The 15679-nt window shown below is 37.4% G+C and overlaps 1 protein-coding gene across 1 annotated transcript in view; it reads left to right on the forward strand.

Annotated features, from left to right (window-relative positions):
- Window positions 1-15679, forward strand: part of LOC149300407 (fibronectin type III domain-containing protein 3B-like) — a 112181-nt gene that overhangs the window by 76910 nt on the left and 19592 nt on the right. The window contains exons 20-21 of the mRNA XM_089485356.1: window positions 1767-1916; window positions 7902-8182. Of these exons, the coding sequence (XP_089341482.1) occupies window positions 1767-1916; window positions 7902-8182 (431 nt within the window). The remainder of the gene's footprint in view (window positions 1-1766; window positions 1917-7901; window positions 8183-15679) is intronic.

Consider the following 15679-nt stretch of genomic DNA (forward strand, 5'->3'; position numbering starts at 1 on the left):
AAGTCCTGTTCTGCTTATTGTTAAAGTAACAAATAGGTGTTCCTTGGAAATTACCATTTAACAGACTTCTGTGCTTCATTGTACAGTTTTGCATATTTTTATTAAGTTTGCATTATTTTCTTCACTCTTCTAACAAACACTGTTAATTGTAAAAGAAAAATATATATAAATGCTTTGGCCAAGATAGGACAGTTCCTTTGGTGTTCATAGCTACCAAGGACCTCTTCAGATAAGCACAGATGGATCTCAAACCATGTTACTTGAGTTTTTGAATTTATAATTTCTCAGTGTCTATCGTTTGAATTGTGCTGATAGAGAAGCCAGCTTTAGCATATCGGAAATATATATTGCAATATGCTGGCAATATACTTAGATACATCTTAAATTCTCTACAAGTAGGAACCGCCAACTCCTGTCAGTCTGTAACTCCTGCTACTGACAAGTTAAAATGGCGTCAGCACACTGATATATCTAATGCTTGTCCCCTCCCCTTGTAATTGATGATTGGGCAGAGTGAAAAAGTAAGGAAAAACTCCCACAGGTTGTTGGACCCATTAATCACATCCATAACAATCAATGAGACCACCCCCCATTTGGCTACTTCTACCTATCAGTCATTAATATGTACCGTCCTACACAAAGCCCCTCCCACTATACCTCAACGAGCGCCAAACCGGCTTGTAATGGAGCCAAAATGACTTGTAATGGCAGCTCCATGGGACGACTGGATGAATCTTTAGGAATTTTTGTCGCTTTTGCAGTTCGTTTTCATCAGTTTCGTAGGACATCGCCCTCGTTATTGTTGATTTGTACAAATGCACATAACAGGGAATTTTCGTTAAAAATAAAGCTCGTACGAAAATGAAGGCACAAGTCTAGTAAACAGTGTTAGGAGAAGCATTCTAAATTGGCAGATATGATAAGGTGAATACACGTAAGTAGTCAACACCACAAGTGGAACAGATAAAATAAGATAATGTTACTTCAACAACCTGTAAAAGTGCTTTTCCAGTACTTATTAGAAGTCCATCACCATAATGGGGCGCATATACAAAGGGGAAAAATATGACAAAATATAGTGTAATACAATTATGACACAAAGCTATATATAATGAATGTATGCAAGAAGGCTTTCTTCAAGAAGGCTTTGAACTTTAATCAGAAGAGTCCTCTATGCCTTTTGCTGGGGCCAACCCAGCTTCATCAGGAGGTTCTAAAATTCAATATTGTACTAGCCCGAAAAAGGTAAACTATTTCCAGACAGAAGAGGAGGTTTGAACTAATTCTTAGTAGATTCCCTCGTTCGGTCCCATCCATCCTGCAGTATGGAATTTAATATTACGCTGAATTGTGCAAAATGTTTCAATGATGTAACGTTTTCACAAAGATGATTTTTATGCCACTAAAAAAACCACCCATCCCGTTTTTTAACATTTTTAAACTATATATGTTTTTAAAACTATATATATATATATATATGCAAAACACCTCCTGTGAAAGTGTTTGTACAAGGTGAATTGTTGAGTAAATATAAATCCAAGTATCTTGGTAGCGGTCACCTCCGACACTAAGTCCGTGTCGGTATTGTATATGCATTGTAAGTTTAGTTTATACAATGCCAGCCATGATGAATTCATGTTGGACTTTGGTAATACAGCAGTTATGCTGTTTTTTTCCCTCTCGTTTTTGTCATTGGCACAGTGTACGTTATTTTAACCCATTCGTGTCTAGCGGCAGATATTAAAAACGCGACATTTCTTTTGCAGGGCTCTGAGCGCAATGGCGCAGATATCTCTGCGTACAGACTGCACTGGGCGAAGGAAGACGAGACCTCAGAGTTAGTTTACAGTGGCACAGATACCAGCTTTCAAATAGCTAATCTCTTGCCAGCCACACAATACTGCTGCAGACTTCAGGTATGACACTATTACATTGCTATTTTACAGATCATTTATTCACTAAACAGTGAAATGTAAGTGAATTGGCCATGCATAATTCAGGATTTTTGTGTGTTATAAAATTCTTATATTTTACTCCCGTTCACTCACTTAGCATTTTGTTAAATGATAAAAATGAACAGGTCTATTTTTGAAATCATTCTTATTTTACGTTCTTTTTCGCACCTGCCTAAAACTTGTGCACAGTATTAAATGATAGTACATTATTTTTTCCCTTTTCAGTTTTGTGTGCTGACCAAATTTAACAACACGTGTACAACACAATGATGTCACCTGCATCAACCAAAATAGCACCTCATTATGATATATTCACAAGTACAATTCTTATAAAAATAAAAAGATCAATAGCATGTCGGTCCAACACAAAGCATGCGCTCCTATTTGCGGAATCTAAAAGCATTTTACAATGGGCTGGTAAGGCTGGTAACTCTCGAACAGGCATTAAAGTAACAATTTATAAACCAGACACAAAGACTGTGCTGTTTGTTACTGTGCTGGAGCCACAACTTGCTTTTGAGAATACACCATAACAATATGGAAAGTCTGGAGTCAAGGCACACACACAGCTGGAAAACGACGTCTCCATTGACTAATTCTAAACCATACTGTACATTTGAAATAATATGAAGCCCCATTAGTGACGTAAGGAAAAATGCTACTGTTTTCACAGCGTGCTTTCCTTTCGAATTACCCAATCTGTCCAAATCAAGTGTTCCGTGTAGACATCCTGTTCTGACGATATAATCTTTAAATTGTAGGTGGGTACAGGGGGCCTTATCAAATTTTTAGATTTATCTCATTTGTCTGATTTTCCCAATTCATTGCCATGTGAGTCATCGCACTAAATGCACTGAAAATTGTAATATCTCACTCGAGATTAATGTAACCTTTTGATGAATAAGCACTATTATTCTCTCACTGCTCATTTTAAGAGAGGTGTACAGTACATAAGTAGACTGCCCTAAGAATAGCATGTTCCAGCCATATTATATTTCCACTGGGTAATAACATCAGACCCTCCACCATCAAAGATTATGCAAATGTTTTCAATTCCATTAATCTGATGACCAAGCAATGAGCTATTTATTTTTCTAAATGGTTGTGATGAGGGACAGCTTGGCTTTTAAACTTTATTCTTTTACTCAGAATTTAATGGATTGGATTTTTTATGTCAGCCAACTGGGCGAAACAGAAGGGTTTCTGTAACGTCGGCAAGTGATCAAAAACATTCTAGATGGCTTGAGTTCCATCAGTTTATGGAAATGTAAACACATATATTTCATAATTACAACAATGATCTTTGAAGTAGGGGAATAATTGTAAGTAAAAAGTAACTAGTAATTCAGTCGATTTTGTTTATCCCTGATTTCAAGTCTCAATGCCTGTAGCATTGATTGCTTTACTTGTCCTCAAGGATTAATCGGAGACATGCTTGAAATTCTTGGCAACCTGTGTTGATCAGTGTAGCTGTTTCAGAATGTAGAGTCTTACCATTACCTCTTTAGTTGGACAGGAGCATGAACAAAATGTCACAGCCACTTGGCCAATTCAACCGGATTGTAGTCTAGACCACTATAAACTGTGAAGAAATTACATTTCAAAAAAGTGATAGATTTGGACCCATTATATACTCCATTACAGTTTTTATCGAGTGGCCCTGAATTTTCTTATCTGCCATATAGACCCACATCTTATAGCTGATGTAATGAAATGTTTTGAATTATAATATGCTAATTACGCTGTGACAAATAGATTAATGGAGGATAATGACCCAAAATTAAGTGTTTTCAAACAAAGACAAAATAGAGTGACAACCTCAGTGAGTGTATGGGTCACTGCACATAATCTTGTGGGTAAGCCAGAAAATAATTTAAAGATTTTTAATTAACATAAAACACGGGTATGGAACACATATTCCATAGATTTATTCTTTTTTAACGGACCATTTAACAACACACTGGTACTTTTTGCTATCACAAGTTATAAGGCAGGTTCAGTAAAGAAATATTGTGTCTTGCTAGGAAATTTATAATGGAGTGTAATTTCACTTATCACTTGTCAGATCTTGTCAATAGCTTTGTAAAATGTTATTCTGTAAATGTGTTAGGAAAGAGCAGCCTCACTTACACAATGTTCTGTAAAAGTTTAGTGAACTTTGATGTATTTAAAGCCCACTCATTAAAGTGGAACTGTTAGATAGAATCACAACTGAATCCAGCACTGAACCACCTGTTTTATGTGTTATTATTTTTATTTAATGGTTGTGTTCTTTCTCAGATGGATAGTTTTAAACTCACGTGCCTCCACCAAAGGTATAGTCGGGGCATTTATTGCACATTTCTCATCAGTAAAGATTGTATGTCTACTGTCAGTCCAGGTTGAAAGTTGTAAGATGCCTCCTGGGCTGTATTGTTACACAATTCTTAGTATTTTTATCCTTTATTTGTTAAGCACAAATATATTATGCATTGCTGTACAATTAAAAAAAAGAGTGTACATACATAACAAATACACAACAAATATACATTTACACATATAGATAAAACAGGAGTTGAGTTCCCTGTCTGTGAGCTAGCCATATAGCCTTCTTTTTGTGCTAAAATCTGAGAATCTTCATGAAACATAAATAGAGGGGTTAATTCTACAGAGATGTTTGTATAGTTATTACTGACAGCAAAGTACAGACGTGTGTTTAGTTTAGTTTATGTTTTGTTTAAATAGATGAACATGAAGGTGGTTGGATATATACAGACTTGCACCTCCAATAGTAGGGATGACTTCTACTTAAGGCTTATTTACTTTTAGGCTGCCAGAGACTTCCCCGCCTGCAAGCTGTTCAGTGTCTTTTCAGTAGTTTTGAGGGATGCCAGGGTTTTATGCTGCAGGATTTCTTCAAAGACGATGTGATTTATTCTAAATCCGTAAAGTTCTACTCCGTAAAGCAACATTAGCTTGTTCCCATTTGAGAATTTGTCCATTTCCTGTTCAGTGACTGGAATATGATCCAGAAAATACCAGGATGCCAAACAGGACCAAGCTTTGGTTACAGATGTTCAGTTACTTATTCTGTTACAGAGTTCTAAAATTCTGTGCCAGGATGTCTTCTTATCTGCTTTTTCTAAAATGCTGGGTTCATTCTAGAAATAAAGGGTAACTCAATCAAGTCTCATATTCTAAAAAAATCCCTGTTTATTACATTACATTTATTTTATAGCCCCAGCAGATTCCGTAGTGCTGTTACAATCAGTGGAATAGTTTAAAACCACACAATAGTAAACTGGTACAAAAGGAGAAGTGGGTCCTGCTCTGGCAATTTTCAATCAAGTCGGTGGTTGATGGGGAAGTGAAGCAGTAGGAGAGGACTGCTTGGATGGGGATGAGTTGATAGGGTCATGTTGATCTGTAAAGGTTGTTAATCATTTAGATGCCATGATTAGGATGCTGGCTCGGTGTTATGAATAGCGGTTTTATGCTTCTTGAAAAAGGTGGGTTTTAAGACAAACGGGGTAGGGAATTTCAGAGAAGGGGTACAGCACTTGTGAAATCCTAGATACAGGAGTGAGAAGAGGTAATGATGGCAGAAGAGACGCAGTTCATAAGAGGAACAAAGAGGGAGGTTAGGATGGGTTTGTATAAGACGGCAGAGATGTAGGGGGGGTGATAAGATATTAGTTGGTCTGTTTTCCTTACGTATCCTGAAACACTAATTTATATAAGAAATCTTATACTTTTGCCCTAAAACCAACATTTTGTTGATGCTAGCAGTCTAGCCCATATAGTAGCCATCTGTGCCAGTGGCACTTATAGTTAATTGCTAATGTGACAAAAGGGCCACTGAGGGCATATATACCCTAAGCATGTAATTTAGCAGCATTCTCAGTTCCCAGTCAAACCCTCCTCACTTTACAGAGAGTTGGTGATCAGCGAAGTAAATTTAGCTTGCTTCACTGATCCCTAGAAAATGCCTTAGGGGACTACCACTGCCACCAGTCATCACAGGCCATTTATTCCTTGAATGCATATCTCCTGTCACATAAGTAGTTACAAGCTATTATGAACAATACAGCAGTACACATGTAGAAAATACAACCAAGCATTATCGTGTTTTATGGACTATTTTTGCGTTCTGCAATATTCACAACCCGCAGATGTGTATGTTGTAAATTATATGTTGTCAATGAAAAAATATGTTGTCAATGAAAAATATCGCAGTTCATAATATCATGCAAAATACATATAAATAAATATTTAGTAAGAAATTGCTGTTTTGCTCAAGTGGAATACAGGTTTGCAGAAACCAACTCTGCACATATAAGAATGGCATTCACACTTACAGCTGTAATACCATTTTAATGGGGGGTGCAGATTAAATGGCACCGCAGACCAGTACTTTAAATAATGAATCCTTGCAATATGGGCTATATTTATACCTTTCCTATTTAAGTCATTTAAGAATCTTGTTAACACTGTTGTTCTTTAACAAAGAAAATGTATCCTTTTAATGTATGATGCCTTTTATATAGGCCAAAGCCTCGTAATCAACTCAGTAGCAGAATGGTTTCATTTTAGCAAAGAAATATGGAGAGGATGGACATAATTCCATTTTAAATTAGGCTGTTTTGTAAAATGCCCAGATTTAATATGTAAAATGATTGCTAGCTAAACAGCAATGGACATACAGTAAATATTTAGTATAAAGTTGTTGTGCTAGTGGTTTAGTAACATTCTTAGACACTTACCTTCTTAATTTGCTTTATGCCTCGCTGCTTTATTTTTCAAATGTGAGCTTTAGAATTTCCAAATGGATAATACATTTAAACATGGAAGAAGCTATGCAGCTCTTAAAACTGGTTTGACCCATTTGTATAACCTAGAAAGTATAGTATCGTATTTGCTTGATTATAAGACGACCCCCCAAAATCTGAATATTAATTTAGGAAAAAAGAAAAAGCCTGAATATAAGATGAGCCTATAAGAAAAAAGTTTTACTAGTAAATATTAATTCATGTAATCTATTTTTTAATATTTAATAAAAGCTGTGATTGAGAAAAATATATTTTTTTGTTTTTATTTCCTTTTATTTGCCAACCTGTCCCCCCCAGTTATGCACATCTGCCCCCAGGCTTGCCACTCTGCCTCCCTGATATGCCTTATACCCCCCTATATGCCACTCTGCCTCCCTGATATGCCTTATACCCTCCTATATGCCACTCTCCCTCCCTGATATGCCTCCAGAAAAGCCTTATGCCACCCATACAATACCCCCCCCGACTTACCAGTGCTTCAGAATCCCTGGTGTCTGGTGGGGGCAGCGGGTGTTCCGCCCGAACTTCTATGAGCACCGGAAGGTCATGTGACGCCGGTGCTGCGTCATAGAAGCTACGACGGAGGTACAAGCAGTAGCGGGGGTTGTCTGCGTTCATCGAGCGGACGTTCGCCGGCTGGCAGAGAAGAGAATTCCCTCTCTGCCAGCCGGGGAAGGTATGCGCGATGCGCGTAGACAACCTCCGCTGCTGCCGGCACTTTCGCCAGCGCTCGGTGATAGACGCCCGGTGTAAGTGCCGGCACCAGCTGAGGTTACCAGACAGGAGGATCCAGGTCCCCTGCATTTTAGGTCTGATTAGACGACCTCGATTATAAGACGAGGGGTATTTTTCAGAGCATTTGCTCTGAAAAAAAACCTTGGCTTATAATCGAGGAAATATGGTATATTACAGCCAAGACTGGATTTACAAAAAAGTACAGTATAGTACAGTAAGGATTTGCATTATCTCCATTTTGTAGAGGTGCCCAAATCTTACTTTGGTTATATAAACCTTCACTTCCAACCAATCCTTCTTCTGCTACAACATATTTTTTTGGGTTTTGGTGGTAGTTGGGAGTAGTATTCGTGATTTGTAGATTGTATTGGGGTGTTTACCTTTATCTTTCTTTTCTTTGCAGGCTGTAAATTTGTCTGGAGTTGGACCTTTCAGTGATATTGTGAGCTGCAGAACACCAGCATCTGCACCTGATGCAGTATCTAACCTTTACGTGATGGATGATGCACATTTAGAAAACTGCACAATCCTAACCTCAGTGCGCCTCTTGCTGTGCTGGGAAGAACCATGCAACAATGGATCAGACATTATTTCTTACAACATTGACCTGGGAAATATCAGCATCTCGGTTGGGAACATAACAAGTTACGTCATTGAGGATCTGCAACCAGAAGCGTGCTATCAGTATGTAATTGTTCATTTCATATCTTTTTTGATAGATAAATCCTAGAAATTATTGGGCAGCATCCGAACAATAAAGACTAAATGTGCAAATTATTTATTGTGAAGAATCTTTACATCTTTGTATGTTTCAAAGAACTTCTTTCAGCATATTGATCTAAATATTTAAATATATTGATCCACAAATAAGTAATAACATGCCGTGCTTTGAGAAAAGAAAAATCTATTATATTTGATATAAATATATATATATATATATATATATGTACATTTATATATATATTTATATATATATATCGCTATATGCATTGTCTTAAAAATGCTATTAATTTTGCAATATTTATTATTCAGAACCCTGCTTTGCCTTCTGAAATATTCATCATTTCTTAATAGAGCACCCACTGTCATTTTCATGACATCTGCTTGAGGAAAATTTAATGGACATTACTCATAGAGAGAAAATGAATATATTTTGTTTTGCACAGGCAGGAGATTGCCTATTCCTTAGACAACAAGAAACAAAAACATCGAACTCGGTGAACACACCGCGTGTATACATGAATCAGTTGGGATTTAAGCATACTTAACAATGTTATATAAGGAAAGAGTTTAATTATTACACACATGGAAAACATCACATATGTGTTTCAAAATCACTACATGTAGCTTCCACACTCAATAAGGAAAAGTGATAAAAGTAAAAGGATCAGCAGCTACTTTAGCAGATCCTTAAAGTGGCACTTCAGGATCCCATAGAGCTTCGTAAAAAGAACATATTAAAAAATGTTTAAAGTTAAAAAAAATAAAATAAAAAAATTATTTTTTATCTTACCTTACTGGCAATAAGTGCATCACGTGCAAGGAGATGTATGTATTCATCCGAACATATCTCCTGCATGGAAAATAGATGGCGCAAGCATATGCGTGTAGAATACTCCTATGAATTGAATGAATCTTGAAAGTCTTGTAACATCCATACAGATTATTACTAGCACACATGTCTATCTGGATTTCAGTTGTCACTTACTGCACTGTATTGTAGTTTCTGTCTGTGTAAAGATTAGGGTTCCCACATTGGCGTTTTTTAGGACATTTACTGATGTCACAGAAGGGAGTTGATCAGCTACATAGGTTAATGCAACCAACATACTACACAGCAGTAACTAACATATTTATAGAAACATACATAGAACTTAACGGCATATAAGAACCATTCATGGAAACATAAAATTAGGCAGCAGATGAGAGAACCCTTCAGTCCACCAAGCTCATAGGTTTAGTGATGGGAGGAAGCAGGTGTGAAGCTGGTGTACGTGTAACTATATGACATTGTGGGGGTAAAGCAGGAATAGGGGCTGAGGGGCACTTAGCTGTACTTGCCCCATGGCCAAAAGGTGCCAGCGATCCCCTGTTTGCTGGTTAAGTTCAGAGAGTCTGTTACTGAAAATATTACTTCAGTAGAGTTCTCAAGTACCTTAGTCATAAGTGTCAGTTGTTGTTATACTACAAGCCACATCACCCTCATTGAATGCAGGTCACGTAAAGTAGGAAGACCGCATTTCATGGCACCCATCTGATGGTGAGGTGTGAACAAGTAATTTCAAACCTGTACGCTCCGAGCAAGTGCTCAAACCGACTTCCTTATCCGAAATCTTTTTGTTCCATTGACTGATTAGTCAGAAAAGTTATTGTGTTGGGCTACTGATTAGATTGCAAAGAAGGCATTAAAAACACATCTTTTCCATCAGCTGCCTCTGATGATAATGGGTACATGTGCTATGAGAATTGCGATTTCTCAAGGAGAAAGCTTTTAGTTCTTAGATGTGAGGCATGCTTCATAAACAGGGCTTATTTATTACTGCTCAGTTTACCCAGATCTGTGTTCTCCTGCCTAATCACGCTAGGCACATGTTAACCTCACAAGGATAGTTCATCAAGAACTCTGTGGGAATATGTATGTACTTTTCCAGTGTTAAGAACAAAAAAATACCACTAAACCTAATTTTAAAACGTCCAGCATTGTAACTACGTACATACTACGGTTTTATTTCATTATTTTTTTTGCAGTTTTTTTAATGAATAGAACAATTTAAATAAACCATGTGTTTGTAGGGTATAACTAACATTTCTCCTCATACCTACACCTAAGTGAGTTGTGTACAAGTAAAATACAAGCTTGTGTTCCATACACAGGAGATGAGCTTACTGACATAATGGACTGCATTTTGAATAAAAGAACATTGTCCATGGGTGAAGCTATTTATTTTTATAGCGCATTTATAATCTGCAGAGCAGTATATATATATATTTTTTTTTATTTTTTTTTTTCAGTATATATTATAAGCCATGGTTGGAACAGCCTCTCCAGCTTCTCATCAAAAGTCATTTTGATATTAAAAAAGGAGAAATTTACACATTTAACAAAATTTTATTATGCGACTAATTCAAGAATTAAATGGCATGATCGCACCCAAGTTACTATGCATATGTAATTATAATATTATATTTAATTTGAATTGTATTGCCCAATCGTGCTACACACATCTGGTAACATGGCAGTGATCAAAGCTGTCTGGCAGTTGAATGTGCTTACTAGCTTTATTTACAAATTAAGGTTGGGGGAGGCAGAGGATAAACGGCATAAACACAGTTGTTTTCAGCCTCATCAAAGATATTGATATAGACCTTGGTTTCCTTGCTTCATACACACAGCTTGAGGGAGCAACATTATAACAGATCTATTGTACAGTATGTCTTATTATACATTTTTTAGCCTCCCAATTTAATTTTTAATAAGGGACCATATTGAATTACACAGCTTGAGCCTAGGAGTCTGGTTGTCTCCAAGACGAATGAAAACCTAGAGCTTTGCTATAAGCATAGAAATTGCTGCAGTGATCACGAGTCAACACAGAAGATCACAATCAGCTTGATAAAGTGTATGTCTAGTAAAATGATAACTGATGTATGTTTCCCTAGCACTGGAAATTAGATTGTCTGAATTAAGCAATATGGTATGGCAGGATATTTGTCATTCATAGATAATGCCACACCTGCTGTATTCATTCAGGGAAAGCAGAATGGACATTCTATGTGGTTTCAGTTGTTTACAGTTGTGTTTTGATGAGTACAGGGTTTTTCTATACCACACAACCATGTGAATGGTTTGTAACCTCTGTTGGTCTTACTAACTTTGTACCATAAAACGTGACCATTGCATTATGAGTTGAATTCCTACCAGGAAATCCTACTTCTCCCCTGACATTATTAACCCTGGGTTCACATTTATTAGGTGGCATATGAAAAGGGGTTGATGACTAAATGAGAGATTCATCAGCCAGCTCCTTCAAGGTAGTGTGCATTCACACAGACCCACCATTAACAAACTATAGAGATGTCTTTGGCAAGAGTTACATGGAGTCTTATAAGATTACTAGTGCTCTTTTGACCATTTATGCTATTCACTATGTTTTCATAGAGATACAAAGAATGTGTTTTTAAAAATTATCTCCCCATGGATAGGTCAGTATAAAACTGATCACTTCTATATACAAATATAATGCTGCTGAATGCTGATGCTTTATTGTCTGCTGGTAGAGTGTCTTTCAAGTAGCCTGCCATGCCATCCACAATCCAAACTTACCAGTACTTTAGTGTTCTTTCCACTTTTACAGTCTGTACTATCCTTTAATCAGAAGGTCTGATTATTTTCTAGTTTACTCATATTCTTTCCTATGTGTCATACATCTTTGAAAACAATTCTTCATTAATAAATCCAGGCAGATCTAACTCACCTCCTCCTATTTCGGGACAAATTGACGTAAGCGTTGAAAATCTCATAATTTTGTAAAGCAGTCCACCAGTATTTCTATATCTTATATTGGCCTGTGCTACTGTCCTGTATGGTTAACAGGAATACTAATATTTTTTATGGCTGGGGGTCCATGCCTCCCATAAAGATTTTAAATATATCACTCCCTCTGTCCCCATTAACAGGGGATGGGTGATGGAGGTAAAAAAGAACATATATACCCTACCGGGTTTACTCCACTCCACAGCGCACTGTTGGTTAAAACAAGGCGTCCATCTTGCAGACCTTCCCCGGCTGTCTGAGAAGAGAGTTCCCTGCACTGCTAACGGAACCTCCTTCCGGCTGCAGCGGAAGTTGCCTACATGATTCGCTTAGACGTCTACCCGCTGCCCCGACTACACACCAGGAGGTCAGAAGCACTGGTAAGTTGGGGGGGTGTTAAATGGGGGGCATAAGGCATTTCTGTAGGCAGAGTGCTCTATGATATTCCTTTTAACCCCCTTTATGATGCTCTGCCTCCAGAAATGCCTTATAACCCTCTATATACCACTCTGCCTCCTGAAATGCCTTATACCTCCCTATATGCCACACTGCCCCATAATATGCCTTTTAACCCCCTAAATTCCAGAGTGGCATATAGGGGTATAAGGCATTTCTGTAGGCAGAGTGCTCTATGATATTCCTTTTAACCCCCTTAATGCCACTCTGCCTCCAGAAATGCCTTATAACCCTCTATATACCACTCTGCCTCCTGAAATGCCTTATACCTCCCTATATGCCACACTGCCCCATAATATGCCTTTTAACCCCCTAAATTCCAGAGTGGCATATAGGGGCAAAAGGCATATCATGGGGCACAGTGGCATATAGGGGTCAAAAGGCATATCATGGGGCACAGTGGCATATAGAGGGTTAAAGGGCATATCATGTGGCACAGTGGCATTTAGAGGGTTAAAAGGCATATCATGGGGCACAGTGGCATATAGGGGTATAAGGCATTTCTGGGGCAGAGTGGCAAGCCTGGGGGCAGATGTGCATAACTGGTGGGCAGGTTGGAAAATAAAATAAAAACAAAAAAAAATATTTTTCTCAATCATAGCTTTTATTAAAAAAAAAATAGTTTACATGAATTAACATTTACTAGTAAAACTTTTTTCTTATAGGGTCCTCTTATATTCAGGCTTTTTCTTTTTTTCCTAAATTAATATTCAGATTTTGGGGGGGTCGTCTCAGGAAATACGCAAATGCGGTATATTACTATAATATGGAAGAGTGTGCGAAGGCCATTTTAATTAAGCTGAGAACATGACAAATTATGTTCCAGGTCATGAATTGGTATTATTTAATAAACTTTATTACAGCATTACTAGAAATAGTAATTTGTTAACATTAATATAATGATATGTTGAAAAAAATTATATGCTTGTTTCTTTGAAGTTGTACAGCTGGACCTATTTTCTTACATAACTGCTGTGAGCGACAAGTACTTTATTTTCAGTAAACTGTTAAGTGGAGAAAAAAACAATATGTTCTTTGGATATTATGTGAATAACACGTTCGGTGATTGGTTTCCCAATTACAAGTGTCTTGTTCCTTTCCAGATTTGCTTCATTTGGTTTCTTCCTAATGAGAACATTCATAAAATGTCACAGCCCTTGGCAAGGTCATTTTAACTGGATTGTCTGTTAGGATGACTGTCAAATATACCATAAATAAATAAATAGTTCACAAATCATTCATTTAAGCTTAGCGTTGATCACCAGGGTAGATGACACCAGGGCTGAGTTACTAGGTTTAGGTTGTCCTTTTGATCATCTATGTCCCGTGCACAGTAAGGCCTGAATAAGTTGGTTGCTGGTTGCCGACGTATAACATCGTATCCCACACTCTCCAACAGCAGGGGGGTACAGGACGAAAGTGGTTGAAGAGGTCTGTGCCAGCAGATACATAAACCTCCACTCCATTGTGGCTTCTTTTGAGGGGACCCAAGGGATAGCTGTCATGAGCTCCTAAAATAAGCCTGTGCTTGAGTCAGCTTTCCCTTTTGAACAAATGATTGGGACTGGACAAGAATATGGCATTATTATAATGTCTATTCAATTTCTGTGATGTCTTTTTGTACTGGTCTTCAATTCATCTCCTCCACACCTTTTCCTCACAAACCATGTTTATGCCCGGGCTGGGAGGGTGTCCAAAGGCTTGCGTCATCTTAGGAAGGAAAGTAGAACAAATTTGACTAAGATGGATTCAAGAGAAACAACAGTGTTTTTATTAATATCTGACTTTTGCCTTGTTAAATATTTACAAAAAGTACAAAAGTAACCAAAGGAGTTGGTATGTCACTTATGCATTACAGCATTGGTTTATAATTAGTCTAAAATAATCTTAAACCTTAAAATCTGATCTCAAGTCCATGTTCCACTGCTGCAGACATGATATTTATTTATGTAGTGACAGATACATTCTAAAGAATATCTCTAAGTAACGTACTAGACATTATTTTTTTTCTACTTGCACTCTTTTGTGTAAACAAGCTTTGGAATCAATTACTTTATATACAAATTGAGCTGTGCTAATGTTTTTCAACCAATTTATAATAAGTGTAATAATAAGTAGTGTTTAGCATAAAATGCCAGGGACTCCGTGTTGAGTGTCCATGTGCACATGTGTCTTTTCACCCATGTTGAGTTGGTTCCCACTTATGTATGATTGTATGATGGAGCAAATAAACAAAAGGTGCCAGTAATGTGCCAAGAAGCTTTTTGGTTTACTATTTTACGTCAATGTATCTCTCCCTGTTCTTAGAATTCTCCCCTTATGTAGGTTACATGCTGCCCTTGTAGTGGCTTCTAGTCTCATACTTATTAATGACACAAGCAGAAAAGCTAAATATCATGAAAATGCTTAGAAGGGGTAGACGTTTGGGGTATTTACATGATTGCTTACATAAACATTTAATTATTTGATATTATTTTATGACTTGTGGGAAAAGACCTGAATATTCTTTGACTCCAAAAATTCCAACATGCAGACCGCCATCAGAAATCTTGGGGCCCAATACATATTTCTCCTGCTCTGTCTGTTACATAAAACAACACATAACTGGCCTCTTCTGATTTTGAATTCTCTGATTTTAAATTCAAGGGTGTATCCAGAGAACATGGGAGCAATTGGCCAATGTGCCACTAATATTGTGAACATTTTTGAAAATAGGTAGCCCTAAGAAATTTTATAAAGGTCATCTCCCCTTGACTAGAAGTGCCACTGTGCATGTGCAAGAAGTGTACACATGTAAGATTCCTGCTTTCAGTAGAAGCGGGGGAGTCAAATGAGATAGAAGTTCCATCTTCTGAGTAAGAATATATGCCCCAATTTGCATACTGGGGTCAATGTAAAATTTGCATTTTAAAGGAAAAGAGGGCTGTACTGGACCTTTAACTAATTTCCAGACCCACGTGTATTTTTTGTCAAACCTTTTCTTATTATTGGAGTTACTTAGATGGTGAAGAAGGTGGATTGGCAGCATGTTTTGGAATCTGGCACCCATCTAGTTTAATACCCTACTGTAGGGTGACCCTACAAAGCAAATGGGTTGATCATCTGGGAATGATCCTATCAATTCATTCTCATGTCATTCCACGTGATTTATTCACTTTTGCAATTTTATGTGGTTTAGGAACACTGTTAAG

This window comes from Sceloporus occidentalis, unplaced genomic scaffold (assembly GCF_023333645.1).
Source record: "Sceloporus occidentalis isolate IW3139 unplaced genomic scaffold, rSceOcc1.0.p SCAF_25, whole genome shotgun sequence".
NCBI classification, from domain to species: domain Eukaryota; kingdom Metazoa; phylum Chordata; class Lepidosauria; order Squamata; family Phrynosomatidae; genus Sceloporus; species Sceloporus occidentalis.